General features: G+C 38.9%; 1 protein-coding gene across 1 annotated transcript; it reads left to right on the forward strand.

Moving 5' to 3' along the window:
• The first annotated feature begins 8,053 nt into the window (after window positions 1-8,053).
• On the forward strand, window positions 8,054-22,674 carry FAM133B (family with sequence similarity 133 member B). The gene is made up of 11 exons (XM_054058661.1): window positions 8,054-8,208; window positions 12,213-12,310; window positions 12,947-13,025; window positions 15,294-15,368; window positions 15,541-15,573; window positions 15,974-16,042; window positions 16,630-16,725; window positions 17,963-18,010; window positions 19,719-19,814; window positions 20,960-21,004; window positions 22,536-22,674. The coding sequence occupies exons 1-11, from the start codon at window positions 8,185-8,187 to the stop codon at window positions 22,620-22,622; spliced, it is 750 nt and encodes a 249-aa protein (XP_053914636.1). The 5' UTR covers window positions 8,054-8,184; the 3' UTR covers window positions 22,623-22,674.
• Window positions 22,675-23,169: the final 495 nt, after the last annotated feature.

Consider the following 23,169-nt stretch of genomic DNA (forward strand, 5'->3'; position numbering starts at 1 on the left):
TTGTTTTGGTTTATCTCTGCCCCCACCATTCTCCTTCCTAATGTGCATAGTAAGTTTAATAGAAAAATATTACTGTTGTTTACCAGCTTAAAACCAGAGCAGGCCAGCACTGTCTAACCATTTTATAACTGGTGGTCAATATTAAATGAATCATTGGTCTCTGTTTAGATTCCAACAAAGAAAAAATTCAATATCCATGGCACCTTCCTTGCATTCTGCACTGTTAAATAACCTTGCTGTCATTCTCTGCAGTGTTCAAAATCTCTTTTCCCGGAGACTGAATCTCCCTCCTACAGCCTGTTTAAGTCACAGCAATGTGGGCACAAGAAGTTTACATTATGGCAGTCGGTTTTGGTAAGGAATGAGAACCAGTTCCAATTGAAACGTGGCCTGAAAGAGTCTTGAGGACTGTAAGTCAGGCACCTTTCACAGGCAAGGCAGTCACTTCTGTTAAAGTGAGAAACACATTTTAAAATACTCAAGATAGAGGAAAATATAAAGATGTCTGCTTTTTTTCTGATGGAGTCTTTTTTCTACACAAGGCGGTATTTTGGCACTGAAACCAAGCCCACAGACACCCATTTAATTTCTTTGTAAATTTTTTTCAGGCATTCAGATTAATGTATTTATGGTCCGTTTCATTCCAATTCATTTAAGTAGTCTATATCTGCCATTGAATCTTATATGGGTTTTATTTTTAATGTAATATTTAGCTGCATTACTTTGAACAGCTTTAAAAGTATAATGTCTTTGAATGCTCTAGTTAAAGAATTATACCCTTAAAAAGATGCCTTAGAAGTTGAAACGTATACTTTGGAAATTATGTTTATAACTCCTGAAAGCATCACAGGGTGCTTTTGTCTGTATGTCTGTCTTCTACTTTTCTGTGTAACAGTATGTATTTGTATTTCCTCACTAGCTCCATACTCTTCAGTCTGAAGGCCCAAGGATGCAAACACATGAATACTGTACCTCACCTGGGCAGTCCCACAGAGCTGAGAGGGGTTACTCATGTGAGGATAGGTGCTCACAGAAAGTATTTGCAGAAAAAGGCTTTCCTTTAGACACTGACTGTAGTTGTGAGGACACACGGTTAATAACAGCACTGAGACACCAGTAAATGGGGTCAGTGTTTATTGAAGATGTGGAGACATTTACCTGCAAGTTATTTGACATTAACCTAAATTATTGCTATTGTAATTCCGTATATTATTATGAAAGCACACTAGTCCTGTTAAAGGGTAGTTGCCAAAAAATCTGTCAAGTCTTGCTGCTTTGTTGTTTATTTGCATTTAGTATGCATTTTGGTTGTTGAAGTGGAGCTAGTTTCATAGAGAGGCAAAAAGCTAGGTCAAAAAAAAATTATAAATAAGCTTCATACTGCATATTGAGTTTTGCAACTAGAGTAGTATGTGTGTTCTAAGGGGTTTTATGCATTAGAGTACTTTTGTTTGTTTTAGTATGTAAAGAAATAGGATTACTTTGAAATGCTATTGTAGAGATAATTTACACATAGTGGGGGAACGTTGTCTGAAAAATTAAAATTAGAAAACATTACGTAGGCTGCCTTTGGCTTTACTGTGTCTGTAGAGGATCCAGCAGGTATCTGTTGATTCCAAATGCTTGAGCCAGCGGCCAAGTTTGTGTGGCATCTTGTAATTGAAGGAAGTTTTTTGCAATGATAAAGTTGCCCATCTGGGCCGTAAGTAAAGTTGTTGGCTAAATAAAAGCACAAAGGCAGCAGATTTTAGGAGTTTCTTTTGTGCATGGACCATTGCATGAAATAGGATTTGGGTTCCAAAGTGTTTTAAATCATTTAGCATAATTTACTCTTGTTGTAACTCCGTTGACTACAGTTAAATTAAACCAAGAATTTGACCTTGTGAGTCTACAAATTTCAGTGTCGAGCAGCTCAGGTCTAGATAAAGATACTTGACCTTAGTAAATCAGCAAGAATACTATCTAAATTGTAATGCATGGTAATAATCTTAACTCTAGTAACATTATTTCTCTTGAAACTTCTATTCATTACTTTTTTATACAAAAGTTCAGCAGTGCACTTAGTGGCATTGTGATATGTGGAGAAAAGCGTGATGCTGGTACAGAAAAGTATCAGAAACAAGATTCATTTCTTACTGCTCCAGACACTCCATGTGTGCCTTCCTTACATGTTACAAATCCCACTGAAGTTGACAGAGGACATGTATGAAGTTAAGCCTGTTTGCACCTCTCACGGGATACTGGTTTCAGAATCTGCAAGAGAAGTTATGTTTTCAAAAGGCATTATTAAAATTTGTGGTTTCAGATTTACAGAATACTATGAACAGTGATGACAGCTTCTGAGACACATCCAGAGTAACTTTATTAACTGGTGTTACATCAGACCAACATTCATTAGCAAATCAAAATCTGTCTCAGTCCCTTTATTTCTCAGTATGATTTTACAAAAAAATACCATGAAAAACATTCAGAAAGTTAAAATAGCTTTTAATTCTGTTTGCCTTATTTTTTCCCTCACCTTCCTTCCCCCCTCTCTCCCTTTGGCAATAAAATATCATTGCCTCTGGGGGTGTTTAGGATCTGATAATTCAAGGGAAACATACCAAGCAGTTTTGAATATTTTTTTTCATTCACCATAGGGCATATACTCAGCTGGTGAAAGCAGCATAGTCCCGTTGACTTCTACAGCATTATATCAGTTTATGCCAGCCAAACAGCTGGTACGTCGAGTTTTAGCATTTCAAGTCACTTTACCTACACGTGCGGTAGGATTTTGTTTCGCAAGGTGGAAAGTTACCTATGGTGCAAACTCTACTACCTAGACTACCATTGATGCCTATTCACAGGACATGATTTCACTGTATCACTTCATACTTGAAATTCATTATGTTCTTTTAATCAGGGTACAAACATAAAAAGGTGCGTGTGTTACTGTTTCTTTTAAAGGTGCGGGTTTTTTTTATTGTTCTGTGTGCTTAGTAGTTACTACTCAGTGTTCTTTACATTTTTTGCATTCAGCATTTAAAACCACCTGTGTGTGAAGCACAGTATCACCTGCAGAGGTACAGGAAAATGTAACGGTGATTTCTTGAATTGTTATTCAAACATGCTGGTTTACCTTTTAGTCCTCAGTGTGACATCAAAGGGCTACAACGCGCAAACTGTGGTATATAGAAGTACTGCACCATTGTGGTACATGAAATCTCGCAGCCTCTCTCCTCGCACAGCTGCTGATTACCATATACACATTGGAAAAAAAAAGTATGTTTCTGCTGTACAGAATGGCTGGCAAATCATGCATACATTTTGGAAACTCTAGAGCTCCTTTAGCAAACTTCCAAACCAAGCCCTTTGATCTAATTGCTTGCCTGCTCTGTGTCCCATATTTCACCCTTTGGGCTTTCTGCTTTAAGAACACTCTCAGCTGGGGCTACTTTACTTTGACTGCATTGATGTTCATCGGAGCATGCACCTTACCATACACCATACTCTAGCTTTTACAAGTTTGTAAAGATGGTTGACTGCAAAAATAATCACGTGTCAATACAGTGAAATTAAATTAAGGCACACAGAAGGTTATCAATATTGTATTTTATCAGAATTACAGTCCTTTGGAACTGAACGTTTTGCTGCTGGCAGTGCAAGAAAAGCAAAGTTGTGTATTTATTGTTGGGTGCTGAGGGTTCAGTATGAAAATCCATATAATAAAAATTTTCACGGTATCAAGTTCTTTTTAGTTGTTCCCAAATTACTGGAAATTAAAAAGGCAAAAAAAATTAGTTTTGTATTTAAAACTGCTTTCCTGAGGTTTACTTCCCCTTTCTAGCTATTTTTTTCTTTCAGCTAAAATGTAAAATGAATACAAGTGCAGTAAGTATTGTGTATTAAATACAGAAAATTAGCAACATTGTTTTCTATTTTTTATGTTTGCAAGAGCTTTTCCCAATACCCTGGGTATTCTAGAAGATCAACCACCAGACACAGAAACATAAGCACATGCACACCCTTTCAAGCATCTTACCATATACCTTTATATAAAATCTAACCTTGTTTGTTCTAAAAATCTAACCTCATTTGTCCTGATTCCTCATTTCCAAACTACTTTATTGCTTCCCTAGGATGAATTCAATGTGAAAAGAAAAAAAACATTTCAGTGATCATTTTTTCTTTCAAAAGCATAACGTTGTTGCAATAGCTATGAACACTACCTGGTTCAGGACTAGTTTGTCTTTATTGAAATCCTCTTTGGTTTTGTTTAGGTGAATTGTGCTTTAGTTCAGCTGCAATGGCTCTCATTCATTCATGAAGTGCAGTATTTTCCCCAAATGTTACTTGATCCAGCTACTGCACTAACGTGTGGTAGTTGTTTTCTCCTAAGGATTCTGCTGCTTTCATCTTCCATCTTTTAAGACTCTGAGCACGCTTTATTGATTGTTTTTTCTTGATTTGCCATAAATATGGCTAGTAACCTGTCTGGGTAGATTGAAATGCTACAAGTGCGTGTTTTGAGTCAAACATAAAACGACACAACATCAAACTCTAAACCCAAATGCATATTTTCTGTCTTTACTCCTTACCAATCTAAAAATCCTCATCAAAACAACTCAAATAAAGCTTCAGCTTCTTGGAAAGATCATGAAGTGCCCTTTAGAGCAGGATACAAGTGTTTTCTACTAACAAGGCCCCCAACGAGCCACCCGACATAGAAATCAAAAAAACTATTAGCTTAAGTGTCCAACAGATTTCAGCTTCTGGAAGAAAGTTCTAGAAAGAAATGACTGCAAAGCTCACCAGGCCCCGAAGCCACGAATGTTTGTACAACTTAAAACACAAAACTTTGTACTGCTCATAGAAACTATAAAGAACCATTAAAGTCCTTAACAAAACATAGTTATATACACTGCAGGTATGATGCAGCATTAAATAAAATCAGCAGCTACCTACATTATGTGACATTCCAAAGTAGTCTTTAAGCACATTATAAGATTACAAATAGCAGCCCATCCAGAGACAGACGCAAAATGAACAGCAGTGGGGCCTGTGGCTGGGCACAATATTCAGTAACCCATATTAGCCATAGCTAATACCTTGAGAAAAAGAGAAAAAAGCATGGAAACAGATTAAATAAGAGCTGCTATACAGATCTGGATATTATCCCATGCCTTATAACTGATACTGCTCAGCACAAGATGTCAGAGAAGAAAATGCGACAGTCTGTGGACAATTATGTAACAAGTTCTTCATAAGAAAATTTCCTTCCTAGCACTCATCTGTGAGAAGGTGAGTTATCCCTGCCATGAAGTTCATGAAAACCAATTATGGAAGAGATAATTCTATTTTTAAAAACTCCATTAAGCAATATACTAAGGACACTGCATAAATAAGCACAAATGTTACTCTTCTCCTTATCCACATAAATGTTCTCACCCTCTTTGCCTCAAAATTATCTAATGACAGTAGATGTCACATGCTTATTAGCACCATAGAAACAAATGTTCATTTTAAAAGACTTAAACACGTTGTCTTTGTCTATCATTTGCCTGCCATTTACTGAGACACCGAAAGCAAGAGTTACAGTATCTCTATCATTCCTCATTTTACACCCATCGGTTTGTGTTGCTTTTTTTCCCTCCCCTTCAATACCCATGGTCATCTTTCAGTCTCCTGTCACACAGAAGTCCTTTCTCAAAGTATTTTCATCCATTTTTAGACATCTGATTTATCTGGCTGAATTGTCTGGCTGGTCTCCCAAGCCTCCTTCACAGCCAGGGAAGAAAAGCTAATGGGGGTCTAATTAAAATACTCCAGCGTGCCCAGTAGAGGACTCCCTCCTCCCCACTGCCCACACAGGAGCCCCTCACCCCTGGCTTCCTTGGATGGCAAATCTGTGTATTTCCAGAGCAAAGCCACCAGAGCCCTATGGCCCAGTGCTTTGGATGAATCAACTCTCCTGGTTCAAATTTGGTCAAAATATTTCTGAAAAGTAATTCTGTCCTAGCAGACTTGACACAACTTGGGTATTGCCTACCTTGCTACATCTGAGCTGAAGTCCACAGAGACCTGCTGTCCTACCTCCGTGTCAGGGTAGGGATGGACAGACAGCCCTGCTCCCACACCTGGGGCCACTCTTGTCCCATCAAAGGCTGCAGCAGCGCTGGGAACATCCTACACAGGTGCAGGGCGGTGGTGTTACTCATCTAAAATAGGATTAGGCAGTGTACTCCAAAATCTGAAAACGTGTTCAGGGGGAGGATGTCACCATGCTTCACAAAATGGGTATCAAAACATACTGAGTAATACTCCTACTCGTAATTTTATATATTTTAATGCAGTTTGTTTCTTCTGTCTTTAATGTACTTCTCGAACATCACAGGCAGCTCAGTGAGTGCTTCTGCCTGACACATTTCCAAAGTAGCCCTCCTTGGCTTAGAACATACCAACTTTCTCCTAAGGAATTAGTTACTTTCTCCTAAGGAATTAGTTACCCCTTCCCTTATGCTCTACCTTGCAACTGTACATTCTATTTGCAACTGAGCAAATTTTACTTGCAATTGTGGTGTAGTCACCTTGTTAGTTTTCTTCTAGTTCCTCCCAGCCTGCCCTTGATTTTACTCAATAGCTTGGTATCACAAATTCTCATGGACTCAACAATATTCCCAGCTACTGCTAAAATATGATGAATACAGCAATGCTACTTCAGAAACAACTCGTATGTGCTTTGTATGACTGACATATTAATACGTACTCAATTTCCTTCATTTTTACAAAGCTAAAAACTAACAGGGAATCATTTTTAGCAGTAACATTGCAAGGAAAGGACGTTCTGAGTGAGTAGATCCTGGTGATTCCCAGGCTCATTTCCAGATCGGGGTGAACCAAATGCAAACTGGTCAGTCATAGAATCATAGAATAGTTTGGGTTGGAAGGGACCTTAAAGATCATCCAGTTCCAACCCCCTGCCATTGGCAGGGACACCTCCCACCAGACCAATCTGCCCAAGGCTCCATCCAACTTGGCCTTGAACACCTCCAGGGATGGGGCAGCCACAGCTTCCCTGGGCAACCTGTGACAGTGCCTCACTACCCTCATAGTGAAGAAGTTCCTCCTTATGTCCAGTCTAAATCTGCCCCTCTCCAGTTTATACCCATGGCCTCTCGTCCTATCACTACAAGCCTTTGTAAACAGTTCCTCCACAGCTTTCTTGTAGCCCCCTTCAGGTATTCAAATATTACAGTGAGCAGTGCAGATGGACAATGAGGGATGAATATCAACTTTTCTTTTCTTTTCTTTTCTTTTCTTTTCTTTTCTTTTCTTTTCTTTTCTTTTCTTTTCTTTTCTTTTCCTTTTTTCTTTTCCTTTTTTCTTTTCTTTTCTTTTTCTTTTCTTTTTTCTTTTCTTTTCAAATAGAGCCCCATTTCATCAGATGATATGCCAGGACCCGCCGCTGGTACTTCATAGTACTCAGTCTGTGCATCCGCTGATGGGAAAAGGCAAGGCTGCAGTCCCAGACATAGCTGACTGCTACAGATCATAGAATCATAGAATGGTTTGGGTTGGAAGAGACCTCAAAGGTCATCCAGTTCCACCTCCTGCCACGGGCAGGGGTGCCTCCACCAGGTCAGGCTGCCCAAATCCCATCCATGTGGCCTTGCACACCTCCAGGGATGGGACTTCCACAGCTTCTCTGGGCAGCCTGTGCCAGTGCCTCACCACCCTCACTGTGAAGAAATTCCTCCTTATATCCAGTCTAAATCTGCCCCTCTCCAGTTTATACCCATGGCCCCTCGTCCTATCACTACAGGCCTTTGTAAACAGTCAGTCTTCAGCTTTCTTGTTGCCCCTTCAGGTCGCTATAAGGTCTCCTCAGAGCCTTCTTTTCTCCAGGGTGAACCACAGGGACAACAAGCCCTCCTGGTGAGGTTCTGCGCGCACCCCGGTACCCGCTCGGGACCGGAGCACCCAAGCTCCCCCACGGCAGCCCCCCCACCGCCGCCCACCGCCATCTTGTCTCCGCCCCCTCCCCGCCCCGCAGCCAAGCCCCGTCCCAGGCGGAGCCGCGGCGGGCGGGGCTCTGCGGGTCCGGGGCCGCCAGGGGGCGCCGCGTGGCTCTGTCATCCCCGCAGTTCGGCGGCTGCTCGGGGCGGTGCGGGGAAGGGCCGCGTCCCGCGGGGTCTCGGCGGCGCCATGGGGAAGCGGGACAACCGCGTGGTGAGCGGCGCGGGGGGCGGGCGGGGCTGCGCGGGCCGCTCGGGGCGCGCGAGGGACGGAGCCGCCGCACCACAAAGGCGGGGTGGGGGGGACCCGCATGGGACGGGGCCGCGCGCTGGCGGAGCGCGGCCGCGGCGGGAGCCGCTGCCTTCCTTGTACGAGGAACGCGGCCCCGGGGCGGCGCGGGGCTCGGCCTGCACGGGAGGGGGCACCTGCAGGGCCAGGCGGGGCTGGCCGCACGCTCCTCCCTCCGCCTGCGTGTCCGTAAACTTTTTTTGTGTCAGTCAGCCATTCCCCTCATGCTCCTGATCCCTTTGGGCATGGTAAATTGACAGTTAATGAGGTTTATGGTTAAAAACAAGGCGTGTTGCCTTCATGCCCTCCCACCCCCCTTTCTTTGTGTCTTTGTGGTCTCCGTTCCGGGAGATGCTGGACTCGATGATCCAGTGGGTCCTTTCCAACCTAGTGATTCTATGATTCTGTGTCTCTGCATACTGCGGTGCAATGGTATGTCCCAGACATAGACTAGCACTGGGACAGGCTGCTCGGGGAGGGGGTTGAGCCACCATCCCTGGAGGTGTTTAAAGGAAGAGCAGATGTTGTGCTTGGCGGTATGGTCTAGTGGCAGACTTAGCAGCGCTGGATCCATGGTTGCACTCCGTGATCATAGAATCATAGAACGGTTTGGTTTGGAAGGGACCTTAAAGATTACCCAGTTCCAACCCCCCTGTGGCAGGCACATCCCACCCGACCAGGCTGCCCAAGGTTTCATCCAACCTGGCCTTGAACACCTCCAGGGATGGGGCAGCCACAACTTCCCTGGGCAACCTGTGCCAGTGCCTCACCACTCTCACTGTGAAGAAATCAGTCTAGTCTAAATCTGCCCCTCTCCAGTTTATACCCATTGCTCCTCATCCTATCGCTATAAGCCTTTGTAAACAGTACCTCCGTCTTCAGCTTCTCTGCAGGCCCCATTCAGGTACTGAAGTATTACAGTATTCTTCATTTTGCAGTGCACATGGATAATGAGTGATGAATATGAACCTTTTTTTTAATTTTTTTTTTTTCAAATAGAGCCGTATTTCATGGAATTCTATGCCAGGACAGGCTGGCACTTTATAATACTCACTCTGTGCATCTGCTGATGGGAAAAGGAAAAGCTGCAGTCCTAGCCATAGCTAGATCAGGCCTAAAGGTCTTTTCAAACCAAAATCATTCTATAATTCTGTAGACATATTAAACAAATGGATAGTGACGTGCCTTTGGTAACTGTATCAAGGGGTCAAAATAATGGTGTGCACTGAGAAAGAGTTGACAGTGTTTGCAAGATCTGGTCTATGCTTGAAATGTATTACCCTTTTTTCATGTTTGTTGGGAGTGTTTGGATGTCTATTTAGTTATTCCTAATTTTCTTTTACTAGAACAGTTGGGATGCACCTACCAATGCCAGCAAATCTTTATATTTCTAAATAACGTACGTTATGCCATGATGGCTGCTAGTACAGACAAGTTATAGGACCCTTTCTTCTCTGCTGTGATCATAGATCTTTCTGCCTGTTACGTCTTTCCCATGTCCTTTCTTAAATACGCTGTCATTTCAACTATTTGGAGATGGAAGTTTGGTTTTTTTCACATCTGCAGGATTCTTGCAAGGCAGTAATAGTTCGTCTCTAGCCCAGAGAACCCTGGGTGACCGAAGGTACCTTATGCTTTTCATGACCATGAAAGCTCTACAACAAATAGCTTTTAATAACTGCTTGAGCAAACTGCCAAAAGAAGAAAATGAATGTGCAGACAAGCGCTTTCTTTATTGAGGGTGCATTTCTGTGCTCTCTCTGGCTAGTGACAGGCAGTTTGGCAAAGTAGTGTAAATACTTCTAAGAAATGTTTATTGGCAAAGTAATTCTTTGTAAATAAAACCGTTTGAAATTATAAGAATGTTTTTAAGACATAAATTTCCTAATCATGGAATATAGAGCTGTATTCAGTCATTATGTGCTTGCTGCCAGAGAGCCACTGAATGGAGGAAGCGTCATAAATGGTTATCTGGGCTCAGTTTGGGGAAGTAGAAAAACAACTTTGGTCAGTTGTAGGCTCCTCTGCAGGTAAAGAGTTTTGTCAGGAGTTTGTTTGGTTTTTTTTTTTAGAAATAATAATTATGTAAGAAGCTAGAGCTTTTGGATGTAAATGCTTGAATGATAACCAGAAGAGTTGACTCACTTTGCTCACTGGAGTAAGCCAAGTCATTAATTACATTTATGTTGTCTTATCTAGTGGAACTAGTACAATGAAATTACTTTTGTTTAATGAAAACAGTGTTCAAATGCTGCTTTCCTGCATTGCCAAAGGATCTCCTTTTCCACTCGAAGCTGAATTCAAATGCAAAATTTTTACTCATTTGTAGATTTGTAGTACAAGAAAATGCTCAAGTTAAAGATACGTATTCACATTATTAAGTGCTGTAACTACTTGAGTGCATACCTGGCTACGGAAGAAGGTGCCAAGCTGAGACTAAACTAGTTTAAATTGGCATGCTTCACTGTTTACTTTCCCATGTGAGTTAACCTTTTTGTGTGAATTAAAGCAGCAAAACAAGGCCCCAAGAAGCAGCAGGAGCGAATGTCACACTTAGAGTTGCAAAGTCAACTTCAGTCAAAAAATGGTCCATTTCAAAGAGTCCTTTTGAGATTGCTTCAGTGTGCCCCAGCTGGTGGAACATGAGCCAAACTCAGCATGGGGAGTGCTTCCCTCTGGCCCGCTGCCCCATTCCAGGCAGAGCTCAGACTCCCTCTTCCAGGACTACATGTAGCCCTAATAGCTGAAGGCCACTAGCCTGCTCGCAGTCCAGCCCAGAAACCCAGCATTGCTGTGCCCACTTCTTCTGCAGTGGCGGGGTTGGGGGTAGGAGGGGAGGCAGCAGCAAATGCTTCTGACAGCTTTCACAACTGTTCCCCTACTATGCGTGGTGGTGCCTGAATGCTCACTCTATGGCCTGATGAAAAGCAGTGTTGGACACGTAAGAGCAACACTTACGGTTGAATCTTTACTTTGAGTCTACACAATTTTCTACTCCTAAAAAAAAAATAGATTGAGCAACAAACACTAGTCATTGTTCTGGCTATTTGATTTTTTCCCTTGTCTCCAAACTGCATACAGTAAGAACAGTGTGTGTTCTGTTTTGGAAGAGCAAACTGTGAAGTGTTCAGATGATGTAGTGATAAAAGCCCATGAGATAAGGGGGTATTAGTACCTCCCGTTCCCGTGAGCCAATTATTATTGCCATTAAAAAAATCTGAAGGTTTGTTTGCTAGATTAGAGTTTCTCCATTAGTTGGTGAGGTGGATTATGGATTCCTGATTTTAAATTAATATTTTATAACCTATTACATTTTTATAGTGAATGTGAAGAAGACGCATGGCTTTGAAAGACAGAATACCTCCTAACATTGCGTTTTGGCTTTTTTTTTTCCCTTTTTTTTCCCCCTCAAAGTAGCCCTAAGTCACAGAATTTTCATACATGTGTAATTGCAGCACAGCAGCGCTGCTTGCTTGCTTTGGCGTTACAGCAAGAAACTTTTAGCAGAATTTGTTGACACTTGTCATCAATTTTGAGCTGAACTTGAACATCAGATCTGTTGTCCCAGAGAGTAAGGACTAAAATTTAATTACATTTCCAATATACCAAGGAAGAATATTTCAGCCATCATGATACTGTACTCAGTTTGCAAAATCATTGCTCGGAGAGAGGAATTATTCTGAGGAATGTGGTCTCTTTTTGAATGAGTTCTTTCTGCTGTAGTATAACTCAAGCTGAAAGCATTTGCTCAGTCTTTCTGCCAGACAAATCAACTTGATTTGGTTAAATATTTTATATTTTTAGAAACAAATTGGAATTCTTTTTCAGTGAGTAAGAAAAAGTTTCTATGAAGAACAAAAAGGTTAGATTTTTGTTATCATAGTGCAGCTGATGAATTTTATATTTCTTTTCATTGTTTCATGTTCAAGGCTTATATGAATCCCATAGCTATGGCCAGAGCGCGAGGTCCTGCCCCAAATTCAGGACCAACAATACAAGACTACTTGAACAGGCCAAGACCAACGTGGTAAGTGCTAATACTTGTCTGCCCTCCTAGCCTTTTGAGTAAAAGATTTGTTCTCTGGTACCTACATCCTGCCCATAATACCCAGTAATACATTTTGAAGCATTCCTTGTCTCTGGCCGAGGTGTTCTTTTCTAAATACGCATTCAGACTCCCTTTTTAAAAACAGTAGTATTTCCTTTTGAAATGCAGATTTCCCATTTGTCCTTTTACCCTAATACCTAAAGCCTGCAGATATATTTGATTTTTAAACAAAGTAATCTCTAGAAAAACATTCTGCTGGCATATTCTTAGAACACAGTTTACCCTACTCAAAAAAATCATCACTTTGAGATCTTACCTACAACTTACCTCGCGTTCAGTTACTTTACCTTTTGCCTCCTCTTGTAAGGCTTTAGAGAACAATTTACCTAGTTGCAAAGTTAGGTTTAGATCTTTCAGAGGTTTAGCTACTGTACTTAAGTTATTAGGGTTAGGTTCCCATATGCATAGCAACTAAGATGCTTTCGTTCTTCTTTCTACTGGAAGTTCAGCCAAAGCTAAACCTCAAAAAAAAAAAAAAAAGCACAAAAAGTCACAGACACTGAAGAAGGTTTTTTCAGTTGTGTCAATTTGTTATCTATCGCCATTTTTATGCAGGGAAGAAGTGAAGGAACAACTAGAAAAGAAAAAGAAAGGATCCAGGGCTTTGGCTGAGTTTGAGGAAAAGATGAATGAGGTTGGTAATGTTATTAGTATATTAATACTTGATTCTTCTTATCTTATATGCTACTTTTCCTCCACTATCATTAACAGCACTGAGTACCGATGATATTTCATTTTACTCAAGTTCTTAATGAAGTTTTATTTGTATCAGAAGTTAAGGTTACCACTTAACCAATGAAGAGCTACTCTCAGTTCAGAGAAACACTATAGAAAATGTTTTGAGAATTGCTGCTGAATAAAACTTGAACTTTTCTTAACTGTGAATATAGTTACACAAATGCGTATGTTTATATTAATAAATGAAACTCATGCATTTTCCACTATGATAGACCCAAAATTCGTTGTGCTAATCTTCACTTGCTTAAGGTCACGAAATCAAAATATATTGGAAAGAGGAGTATTACTGGCAACAGAAGTCTTTGGCAAGGAACGTATGCCTAATATTAATATGGGAGAAAGTATACAGTATACAGATAGGACTGTAAAACCCTTCTTTCTCTCTCACCCTAAGCTGATTACATTCCATGCTGATTCCCCACTATAAACGCATCTGTTCTGATGCCTGTATCCAGTACCTACTGCAAATCAGCATGGCATAAGAAAGTTTCACATATAACTCTTGTTGTATAGGAAGAAATTAGTATAGAGTGAATTTAACTGTTCCTCTTCCTTCTTGAGTTCTGGCATTTTGAGATAAGCTTCAAGCAGTAGTCTTAATCATCATGTGTGAGCTTCTGGTCCACTATGCTCCTCCTCTGTTTCTGGGAGGACATAGTACCCGTAGCGCTCTTGCTATACTTTTTTGCCTAAATCGTTATATCAGTAACGATGGTCACAGGCTGACCTTCTGAGAGGATTGGTTGTTCTGTGGTCTGTGAGTTTTAGGATGGTGCGTTTGGTTTAGTATATTATCAAATTCCTTTCCTGCTTTTACCTTTACTTTATTGTGAAATAATTGAAACTGGCACTGATAGAAGAGGACAACCTTTCAGTATGGTAGAAGGGTAGGAGGGGATGCAGGAAATCATGAAATGGCCATGAGTTCTTCCTAAAGCTCCTAAGAATGAATCTCTGAACGACTGAAACGATTACAGGTCTCTGAATGCTGTCTTATCTCTCCTATTTTACTGACAGATTGTGCTTTTTTGTTTAAAGCATAATGCTAGCACAATCTTACAAGAATTTAAAGAGAACACCTGCCTAATAAAGCACAGGCTGTTAGAGACCCCTCAAGTAGCTCTGGGTAGCTGGTATATCAAAGTACACAACTGGCTGCAATATTGCATAGATATTACCTTGGACCACGGAAGCACTTCATGCACAGCACTGTGCCCAGGCTAATCTGTCATGTCTCTCAGCAGCACTGTTCAGCTAATTCACAAGGTGCTGACTTGGGCATCTGTGTATCATACTGCATTGCACAGGTATAATCTTACTTATTTCCTGCTATTTCTGTCCCTTCAGCACAGTATGTGGATTGTCATTACTTTTCCAATGCAATAGTAACATGGCTTCATTGTGAAAAAAAGGAAGATCATAATAAATAGTAATAATAGTAATAAAGAAGGGACCACATGATATGTCTGACACAGGAAGCAGGAGTAGCGCAGATTGAAGCTAGCAGCCTTTCTGTGTAATGGGGACAGGTTGGATCTTTCAGACCTCTTGAAGGGAGGATTTTAGGTAGACCTAGAGACCTTGTGTGGGAGTGAAAAAGAGGAACAAGAGGAGAATTTTATCCATGCAGTGTGCTTGGCCTAACAAAAATAAGAATGTTTCTATTAATATGTTTCTAATAATTTAATCTAATGTTGTGACTGTTGTGGGCCTTATCAACATCAACAAGAGACACCCATACTTTGAAGAAGGGCCAGGAGAATTTGTCTTGAAATTTTGTTTCAGGCAATTTTAAAACTAAGGCAAAATAGTGATTTTTCACGTAGGGTACCCTGGCTTTCTAAAGTGCTGTAGCAAAAGCACTGTGATACAAAAGCAAAAATACCATAATTGACAGCTTTCAAGATAAGTGACAGTCTCTTAAATCCAAATAACTTGAACGTTAAGGTGTGAACTAACATAATTTTTTGATGAATATTAATCTTCTGTAAAATCAAATGCATTATAGCCTTGATTGATATTGTATGCTGTCTGTATTCTGTGGATTTTATGAAAATCGTAATGTTGGGTAGAGGACAGGATTTCAAAAACAGTTTCTTAAAAGCAGCTGTTTAGAAATGACACTCCTGTCACTGTCACTGTTTCTGTTTGGTTTTGTTTTCAGAATTGGAGGAAAGAACTGGAAAAACACAGGGAGAAGTTAATGGGTGGAAATGAGAGTTCCTCCAAAAAGAAAGAGGTAAATTATTTTCAATTTCATACAGTCTGTGTTTGAAATTGGATTTATCATTGATGCTGCCAGTACAGGATGTCATAAATACATTTTAAAAGCCAGCGTCAAAGTACATAAACTGAAATGCACAACAAAAGGAACATGATGCCAAAATAACATTTGTTTTATTCTTTTTAAGAAAAAGAAAAAGGAAAAGAAGAAATCTAATAGGGTGAGCAAAATTTTCAGTTTTCTGAGCTTTTTTGCTTTAGGGTTCCTCCATTTAAGTTCTCTTGGAAAGAGAAAGTATAGCTGCAATTTTGAATTTAGCTGTTAGATTAACTGGTTTTTATTTGAGAGGGGTACATTCTATACGAGGAGAATTTTACATCCGTGTAAAGGGAGGGATAGAGCATTAACTAGATATCATTAAATGAAAAACGTTAGAAGTTACATTTAACAGTTTTATTTGAGAAACTGTATGTATGATCAGTTTCTTGGAATTAAAATTCTATTGATTAATACTTTCCAAATGAAGAGATTTTAAAGGGAGTGTTTGGATGGACTTTTGACTATCTGCCAGACAAAATGCTGCATCTCACAAGCTCCACTTTTTGTTGTGTTTGGTCAAGTTGTCTTCATCTTCCTCTTCTTCATCAAGCTCTGATTCTTCCAGCAGTTCATCTGACTCAGAAGATGAGGTAAGAACTAACTGACTAGAATCTAACTTGCTTTTGTTCACGAGGCCTATTGAACAAAGATTTTGGTAAAATATTTTAGAATATTGTTTGAGGGTTTGGTTTGCATAATGTATTGGCACATATATTCAAGTTGTGAATTTGAGATATTTATCCATTCAAGAATTTCTTTATGAACCCTATGAATTTTGGGTGGCTGGCTTGTAAACTGGAGCAATTTCTGTTTTAACATTGAATTGTTCACTCTTCCAATAGAATCCCCCATCTAACCATAAAAATGCAAACATACCATTTCTACTTTTTAGCAAAAAATCTTTGTTACAGAGAATCAGCTTCTATAGCACACACCTAAATAATAAAGAGAATCTAGAAAACCTGGATTTTTCACCAGTTTACATGTTTTTCAATCCAGATGAGCTATGAAAGTCCTCTGCTAAAAGAATCAATTGTAGTGTTCTTTATTCCTCAAGAGAACTTGCTAACATATAGGAATTTGGTGTTCCTGCTCTTTATAGTTAATGTGAGTCTTTAATTCTGGTGAGACTAAATCAGGGTTTTCTTTTTCTTTTTCCTACAATATTTGTGGACAGGATAAAAAACCGGGGAAGAAGAAAAAGAAAAAGAAGTATCGCTCCTCAAGGAAATCTTCAGCAAGCTCAACTTCTGAATCTGAGTCAGACAGCAAGGTAAATATGTAGTTGTGTTTCCCTTGGCAAGTTTCCTTGAGCTGTGTTATAAAGACATAAAATTTCTGATTTTATCATATCAGTTGGTTGGGGTTTTTTATCTTCCAAATTTAAAACCATGAAATCTTACTGTAGCTGAGCTGTGCTTGCACCTTTCCAATTCAAACGGGAGTCTGCTTCCACTGGTCACAATGCCTGGCAGAAATAATTTGATCATTGGAATATGAACATGACTTATTCCAGCTGTTTTTCTGAATTCAGACATATGCAACTTCTGTGCTGCCCAAATATTTAGTTTTAATGCTACATTAATACTTAAAACATTAAAATATTCTGTGGAATTCTTGTGAATATGGTAATTGAACACCATCTGTGAAAATACGGGTATTGCAGGATATCACTGGCCAGAATACTGCCTTTCTAAATACCTGTGGACTGAGTAGTGTCCTGTTGGAGAACTGAGCTTTTCCCAAATGCATATTAAATTGAGGGTATGTTTTTACTTTTCTGAAAGGAAAGCAATGTAGATACAGAGGTTGCCGAATGAACAAAAAAGTGGAGAAGATATATGAGGTCATTTGTTCTCTTGCGTTAGCATTTTTGTGTGTCATAGTAAATAGTAACCATAACTCTTGCCTAAATATTAATAATACAGTGAGTTCTTAAGATTCTGTGTGTAGACTTTATCGCAGGCTCTCGCTGGAATACCTACTTCAGTGTGGTATAAGTTGTGGCAAATCACTGTTGGCATACAGCTGTGAATTTGTTCTAGTGACAGTTTGAGAACTTTTGCTACGTGAAGGGATACACAGGTACCCTTACTGCTGAAACTGGAAGGCAGGAAACTCCATGGAAATACCTGCTTAAGCCCTGCCTGATCAGTGGAGATGGGCATGGACAGAGAATAAAGATTCCAACCTGTTACGTGTTGGGCATATGTTATGTATGTTAACACTAGTGATAGCTGGTATCCTTTACAGAGGCTCTCTGCATATACTGCAAGTACTCTGTTACCTGATTCCATACAAATCTTTTCACACTGCTCGTTCAGGAAATTAGCAACTCCATCAGGATTATGACTTTTTCTTATTTTTCTCATTAACTGCAAGGCCGAAAGAATAGCTTTGAAGAACAACCTTCAATAGGCAGAAAAAGACAAAGGGTCAAACTGCTTTTGGGATTTCTACCTTCTTCCTGAAATAATTTTGTCATGGTTTATGTTTTTCTCTCTATTTAGGACAGCACAAAAAAGAAAAGGTCCAAGGAAGATTATGAAAAAGAGAAGGTATTTTTATTCTTTGAAATACATCAGAACTACATTTTACATACATAACGGAGCTCAATTTACAGCTATGGAAATTTTCTGTTCAAAACTACACCGTCAAAGGTGTTCAGTGCCCCCAATTTGAGGTAGATATTTAGTTGGGCTCAGCTCTTGTTTTAATAATTGTTGTTAGTGGAAACTGTTGGATTTGTTCTTCTTTCAAAGGTAAATGAAAAAAAGTGTCTGATCTGCTGTAGTAGATCAGCTGCATTCTAGTATTTTGGGTTTTATCATGAGCTGTCACGTTGAGCTAAAAATATATGTGATGGTATTTCAGTGGCATGCCTGGCAGTATACAGGCTTGTTGCTCTAGGTTAAAGAACATCAAGCAGAGGATATATTCATCTAAATGTAGTCATAGGTACTGTACTTATGCTGACTTCGAAAATTTGCAGAGGAAAATGTATTAGCTTAAGAGAAAATTACCTTATCCTGTCTTTTCTTTGAACATGAAAACCCTCTCTTCTTTCCACTAACTTAGCATTTTGTACACACATCTGAGGACTTTTCTTCCTTCCATTATGTTCAGTGCAAATAATCTTGTTGACTTTAATTTTAGTTATTTCTACTCTTACATTTAAATTAACAATACTTTCACGGTCCACCCTAGTTTTTCTCTACAGTTACCTTTCTTATCACATTGACCTCTGCTACTCCAGTTGGCAGTACTGAGTTTGACATACAAATTCTCCATTGGATAAGACAAATGTGTTGATTTCTCTTGTTTCTGTTCCATGGTTTCTATTTCCCACCAACTTCTTCTAATTTTGAGTAGCTTCTTTTCAAAGACCAAGTGTTTATCATAGCCCTTTATTGTAATGCTGCTTCCTACACATATCTTCGGAAACCAAAAGGTGTCCAGGACTAGAGGCCTTTCCCTACCTGAAGATACCGCATCTCTCAAATGGGCAGTATCACGTGTACTTTTCCTAAGTACTTTTGGGAAAGGATTGAGATACCTATAACAGACTAAATCACATGGCTGACATGTGTGATCCTACATAACAGAAAGATGAGTAGCAAGGATTTTTTCAGTTTCTGGCCTTAGAAATTGAATGGAAGATCACAGTAGCTTCAATTTTAGGAACACCCTGGCAGGTCCAGAGCAAAGGAGATGGGGATGGAAAAGTAGCTCATCAGAACCATCTCATGCAGCATTGAAGTTTTAAAAAATAAAAAGAGACTGTCCTTTAAATAAACTGAGATGTTGAAGTGCAGCTAGCAGAGACAGCTTGTCCTGGTTGAAAACATATATAGAGGGGGCTTTCTCTTTCAATTTCATCAACAAAGCCAGAGTGTTTGTATGCATGTATTGTGACCTTTTCATTTCCTCAACAGTATTTAAAAGTGGTGAGACGTTTTATTTTCAAATGCTTACTTCATGTGTTGTTATTTAAAATAAGACTATATTGTGGTATTATTCCTCACTTTTCAAAGGCTGCTGTATCTTAGTAACAAGAGAAAGGAATATAGAGAAAAAGATTATTTCCAGTAATAGCATTTTAACAGTTGTTAGGGTAATTTGTTGATTATGAGTAATTAGTTTGATGTCAACAATATTTAATAATATTTCACAACTTAGCAATAATATTTCAATCTAAGCTTTAAGCAGAAGTTTTATAAAATTTGAAAACCCTGACTTTACTCAAAAGTGTGTTACTTTGTGTAGGAAGGCAAAAATCACCGCAGGAAAAGGAAGAAAGCCGATCGTGTTGATGGACCTTTATCATCAGAATCCATGTCGGAATCGGATCAGACAGAGGAGGTCAGCGTGAAATCTCAATTTTAGATGTTAGAATGCTTTTAGTAGGGTCCAGAGGAGGGCCACTAAGATGGACTAGGAAACCTAGCAATCAAGGCTGAGAGAACTGGATTTGTTCAGCCTTGAGAGAAGGCTTCAGGGAGACCTTATTACTGTGTACCAGTACATGAAGGGTGTCTTACCAATACGATGAAGACTCCCTTTTTACAAGGAGTCACAGAAGAAAATCTTTCACAATGAGAACAGTTAAACATTGGAATAATCTCCTCAGGGAAGTGGGAGATTCCTCTGCACTAGACACTTAAGGTTCAGCATGACAGGGTGCTGGCCATCTCATTTAAACTATTTATCACCCAAAAGATTGGACAAGATGATCCTTGAGTTCCCTTCCAACCTGTCATTCTATGATTCTGTGATTTGCATGAGTGAGTGAATAAACTAGCTTAGATTTAGTCCTCTCTGCACAGTTGAATTTAAAGGGTGCAGCACACTCAAAGTTCTTTGTGTTTTTCTCTTTAATATAAACTTGTAGTAAGAATTGTTTACCTATTACCTTCTATTACCTACAAGTAATTTTGAATTAATTTTCATGAAAATTTTCAACTTTTTATGGATGTTTTAGAGCTCTATGAAATGAGGCAAAGTGATTGGTGTGGTGCCCTTCGGAAGATCTCTCTGATGTTTATGAATAGATAGGCAGATTTCAAGATGGCTAAAATTTTTTTAGCCCCTTTTCCAATGATTTAAAAAAACTTGGACGTAAAAATCTTACTAGCACCCTTCTGTATATCTACTTTGAGGATATGTATTATTGTAGGATTACAAAATTTGGGAAGGTTCAAATGTGATGCATTTTTTCATTAGAAATTTTTACCAGTTTATTAGCTTAGTAATTTTACCCTTTTATCTCTGCTATTTCTTGTTCTGCTGTGTATTAAAGGGAGAGCGTATTCCCAAATGAGAAGTTTATAGGATAATGCATATACAACACAGATAACAAGTGCTTCTTCATGGGTTATTGTTCAGTGCATTCTACCACTGTTAGGCCATCACTCACTTATATAAAACAAAAGCTCGAACTTTTATTTATAACAGCATTTCTAAAGCTGCTCCCCCATTAAATTTGATTTAATTTTTTTTTTTTTTAGGTGCAAGCAAAAAAGAAGAAAAACAATGAGGAAAAAGAGAAAACAGCAAGTATCCTCCTTACTTATACTGTTGGTTTAGGATACAAATACTCTCTATACTTGGTTAGATTCCAATTTCACATTTTTAAGTAATACAAATATTTTATAGCAAAAGTCTGCTGCCACATGAATCTAATGTAATGATTCCTCTAGTTACCTGCTGAAATCACTTTTTCAGTTGAATTAAAGGAAAAACTTGTCACTGTAGATATTTGTCACTATATAGATACATATGATTTCAGATTTATATAAGTTAAACATTTTCTGTAGCTTATGTTTTACTCTGTATAGAGCTACGGATACCTATATAGCATTGGGTAGGGTAGCAGTTTGTTGCAGAGACATCAGTGCTGTTCCTTTGTTAGTGTTGTGTACTGTTCTTCCGTGGTAAGGAAGGCCATTGAAAAGGGCCTTGGTACATAATCGCCACAACATCTGTACTAATAGAGTTCTTCCCACTACCACAGAAAAAGCTGTCAGCAACCTGTTACTTTTCTTGATTTCATTGATTAGTTCCTGTTGATAAAAGTGAGAGGAAGGTTCAGCAGTGATTCATGTAGAATTCAGATTCATCTCATGTACCATGAGGCTCCTCTGTTAGTAGTATAGTGATTCTGAGATCCAAAATACCCACTTGAGATGTCTGTATATCTTTCTGTCTCCCCTGTCAGCAGCAGTGTACCGAATTAGACATGTCAGTTGTCTAGATAACTTGGGGCAAAGAGAAGGCTTACATTAGTCATCGAAAATACATGCATAGGAGTATTAGTGATGCTTAATATGCATCTTCCACGGAACTTGGGTTTTTTTATAATTATCTAAGCTGTTTGCCATTAAAACTTCTAGTGATTGATTGTGGGTTTTTTTCATAGAATTGTGTAAGTAGAATGTGTAAAACAAAGCTTTTATACCAAGACTGGTTTATTTACATAATGTCACACCTATTCAAATTCACACCTATTGCAAGAACACAAGATCATATTTCTCAGCTTCTGTATTACAGTGATCAGGATAATAACTTCAGGACTGAAACCAGTAGGGTTAATTGAGTGTATTCACATTTAAAATTGAGATCATAATTATTTGATTTTAAGTGAGATGCAAGTGCTGGAGAGCCTAGCCAAGTGTAGTTGAACTACTTAATTTTACACAGTAAATACAAGCACTTATTTTAAAATATGTAAATATCCTAGTTATTCCCACATATATAAGATGTCACCGTTTCTCAAAGCACTTCCCTGTTACTTCCTCAGAAATCTATAATGCACTAAAAATTATTTAAAAAATTAGTAAGTGTATTAGCCACAGTGATGAGAGGCGTGAAATAGCCAGGCCATCATGGATATTAATTGAAGGCTGCTCATAATAATGCAAATTCTTGGGTAAAGTATGAAATTTCTTCTTGTGATTTCTCAGTTGGCTTTTACAAAAATCTCTTGAAATGTAATGTAAAGATACTTGCATTTTGCATTAGCTGAATCTAATAGATGGCAATTATATTGTATATTAACTTCCATATAATTTTATTATTTTTTAGGATAAAACAAAAAAGAGAAAGAAGCACAAGAAACATGGTAAAAAGAAGAAAAAGAAGATTACTGGTTCAAATTCGGATTTGGAATAATATTTTTAAAAACTCAAGATTATCAACAGAAGTGCAATGACTAAAGGAAACTTAAACTGTGAAATGACAGCAAACTTTACCAAACTGCATGAGTTTTCCTGTGATTTAGAAATATTCCTAATCTTTCAGTAGCCAGCCAGATGCAGCTGTGCTGGGAAAGACCATTGTTATTGCCTGCTGCTTAATACATGGGGTACAACTTTAATAAAATTCCAGTAAGCAATTGTTAGGTGTTTGATACAATGAGAGATGGTAGTCCAGCTGAGGTGTAGAGTATTGGAAAATAAGACTTAACCTTTTAGGCAGTAAAAGTAGTCTTTTAAAGCATTAGTCATAGCCTTTATTTGTAAATCAGGACAAATAACATACTAAGTCTGTTGGGCAGGTTAATATTATACATAAGCTATTACGAGCTAGTGTCTGCTAATGGCATTTGCAAAATAGGACATCAAGGATAACTTTTAAAATGCTGCCTTTGTAGAAACGTTTATCATTTGCCCCATTACAGTCTTAATGCTTAATGAGAAAGGGAATGCTACTGTTTTGG

The sequence above is a fragment of the Cuculus canorus genome, chromosome 2 (assembly GCF_017976375.1).
Source record: "Cuculus canorus isolate bCucCan1 chromosome 2, bCucCan1.pri, whole genome shotgun sequence".
In the NCBI taxonomy this organism is placed as follows: Eukaryota; Metazoa; Chordata; class Aves; order Cuculiformes; family Cuculidae; genus Cuculus; species Cuculus canorus.

What these genes read in the sequence shown, in the direction of transcription:
- FAM133B (XM_054058661.1), top strand. Translation starts at nt 8,185, where the DNA reads ATGGGGAAGCGGGACAACCGCGTG. An exon ending in TTGAGGAAAAGATGAATGAG is followed by an intron (nt 13,026 to 15,293) that starts GTTGGTAATGTT and finishes TTTTGTTTTCAG; the next exon opens with AATTGGAGGAAAGAACTGGA. An exon ending in AATCGGATCAGACAGAGGAG is followed by an intron (nt 19,815 to 20,959) that starts GTCAGCGTGAAA and finishes TTTTTTTTTTAG; the next exon opens with GTGCAAGCAAAAAAGAAGAA.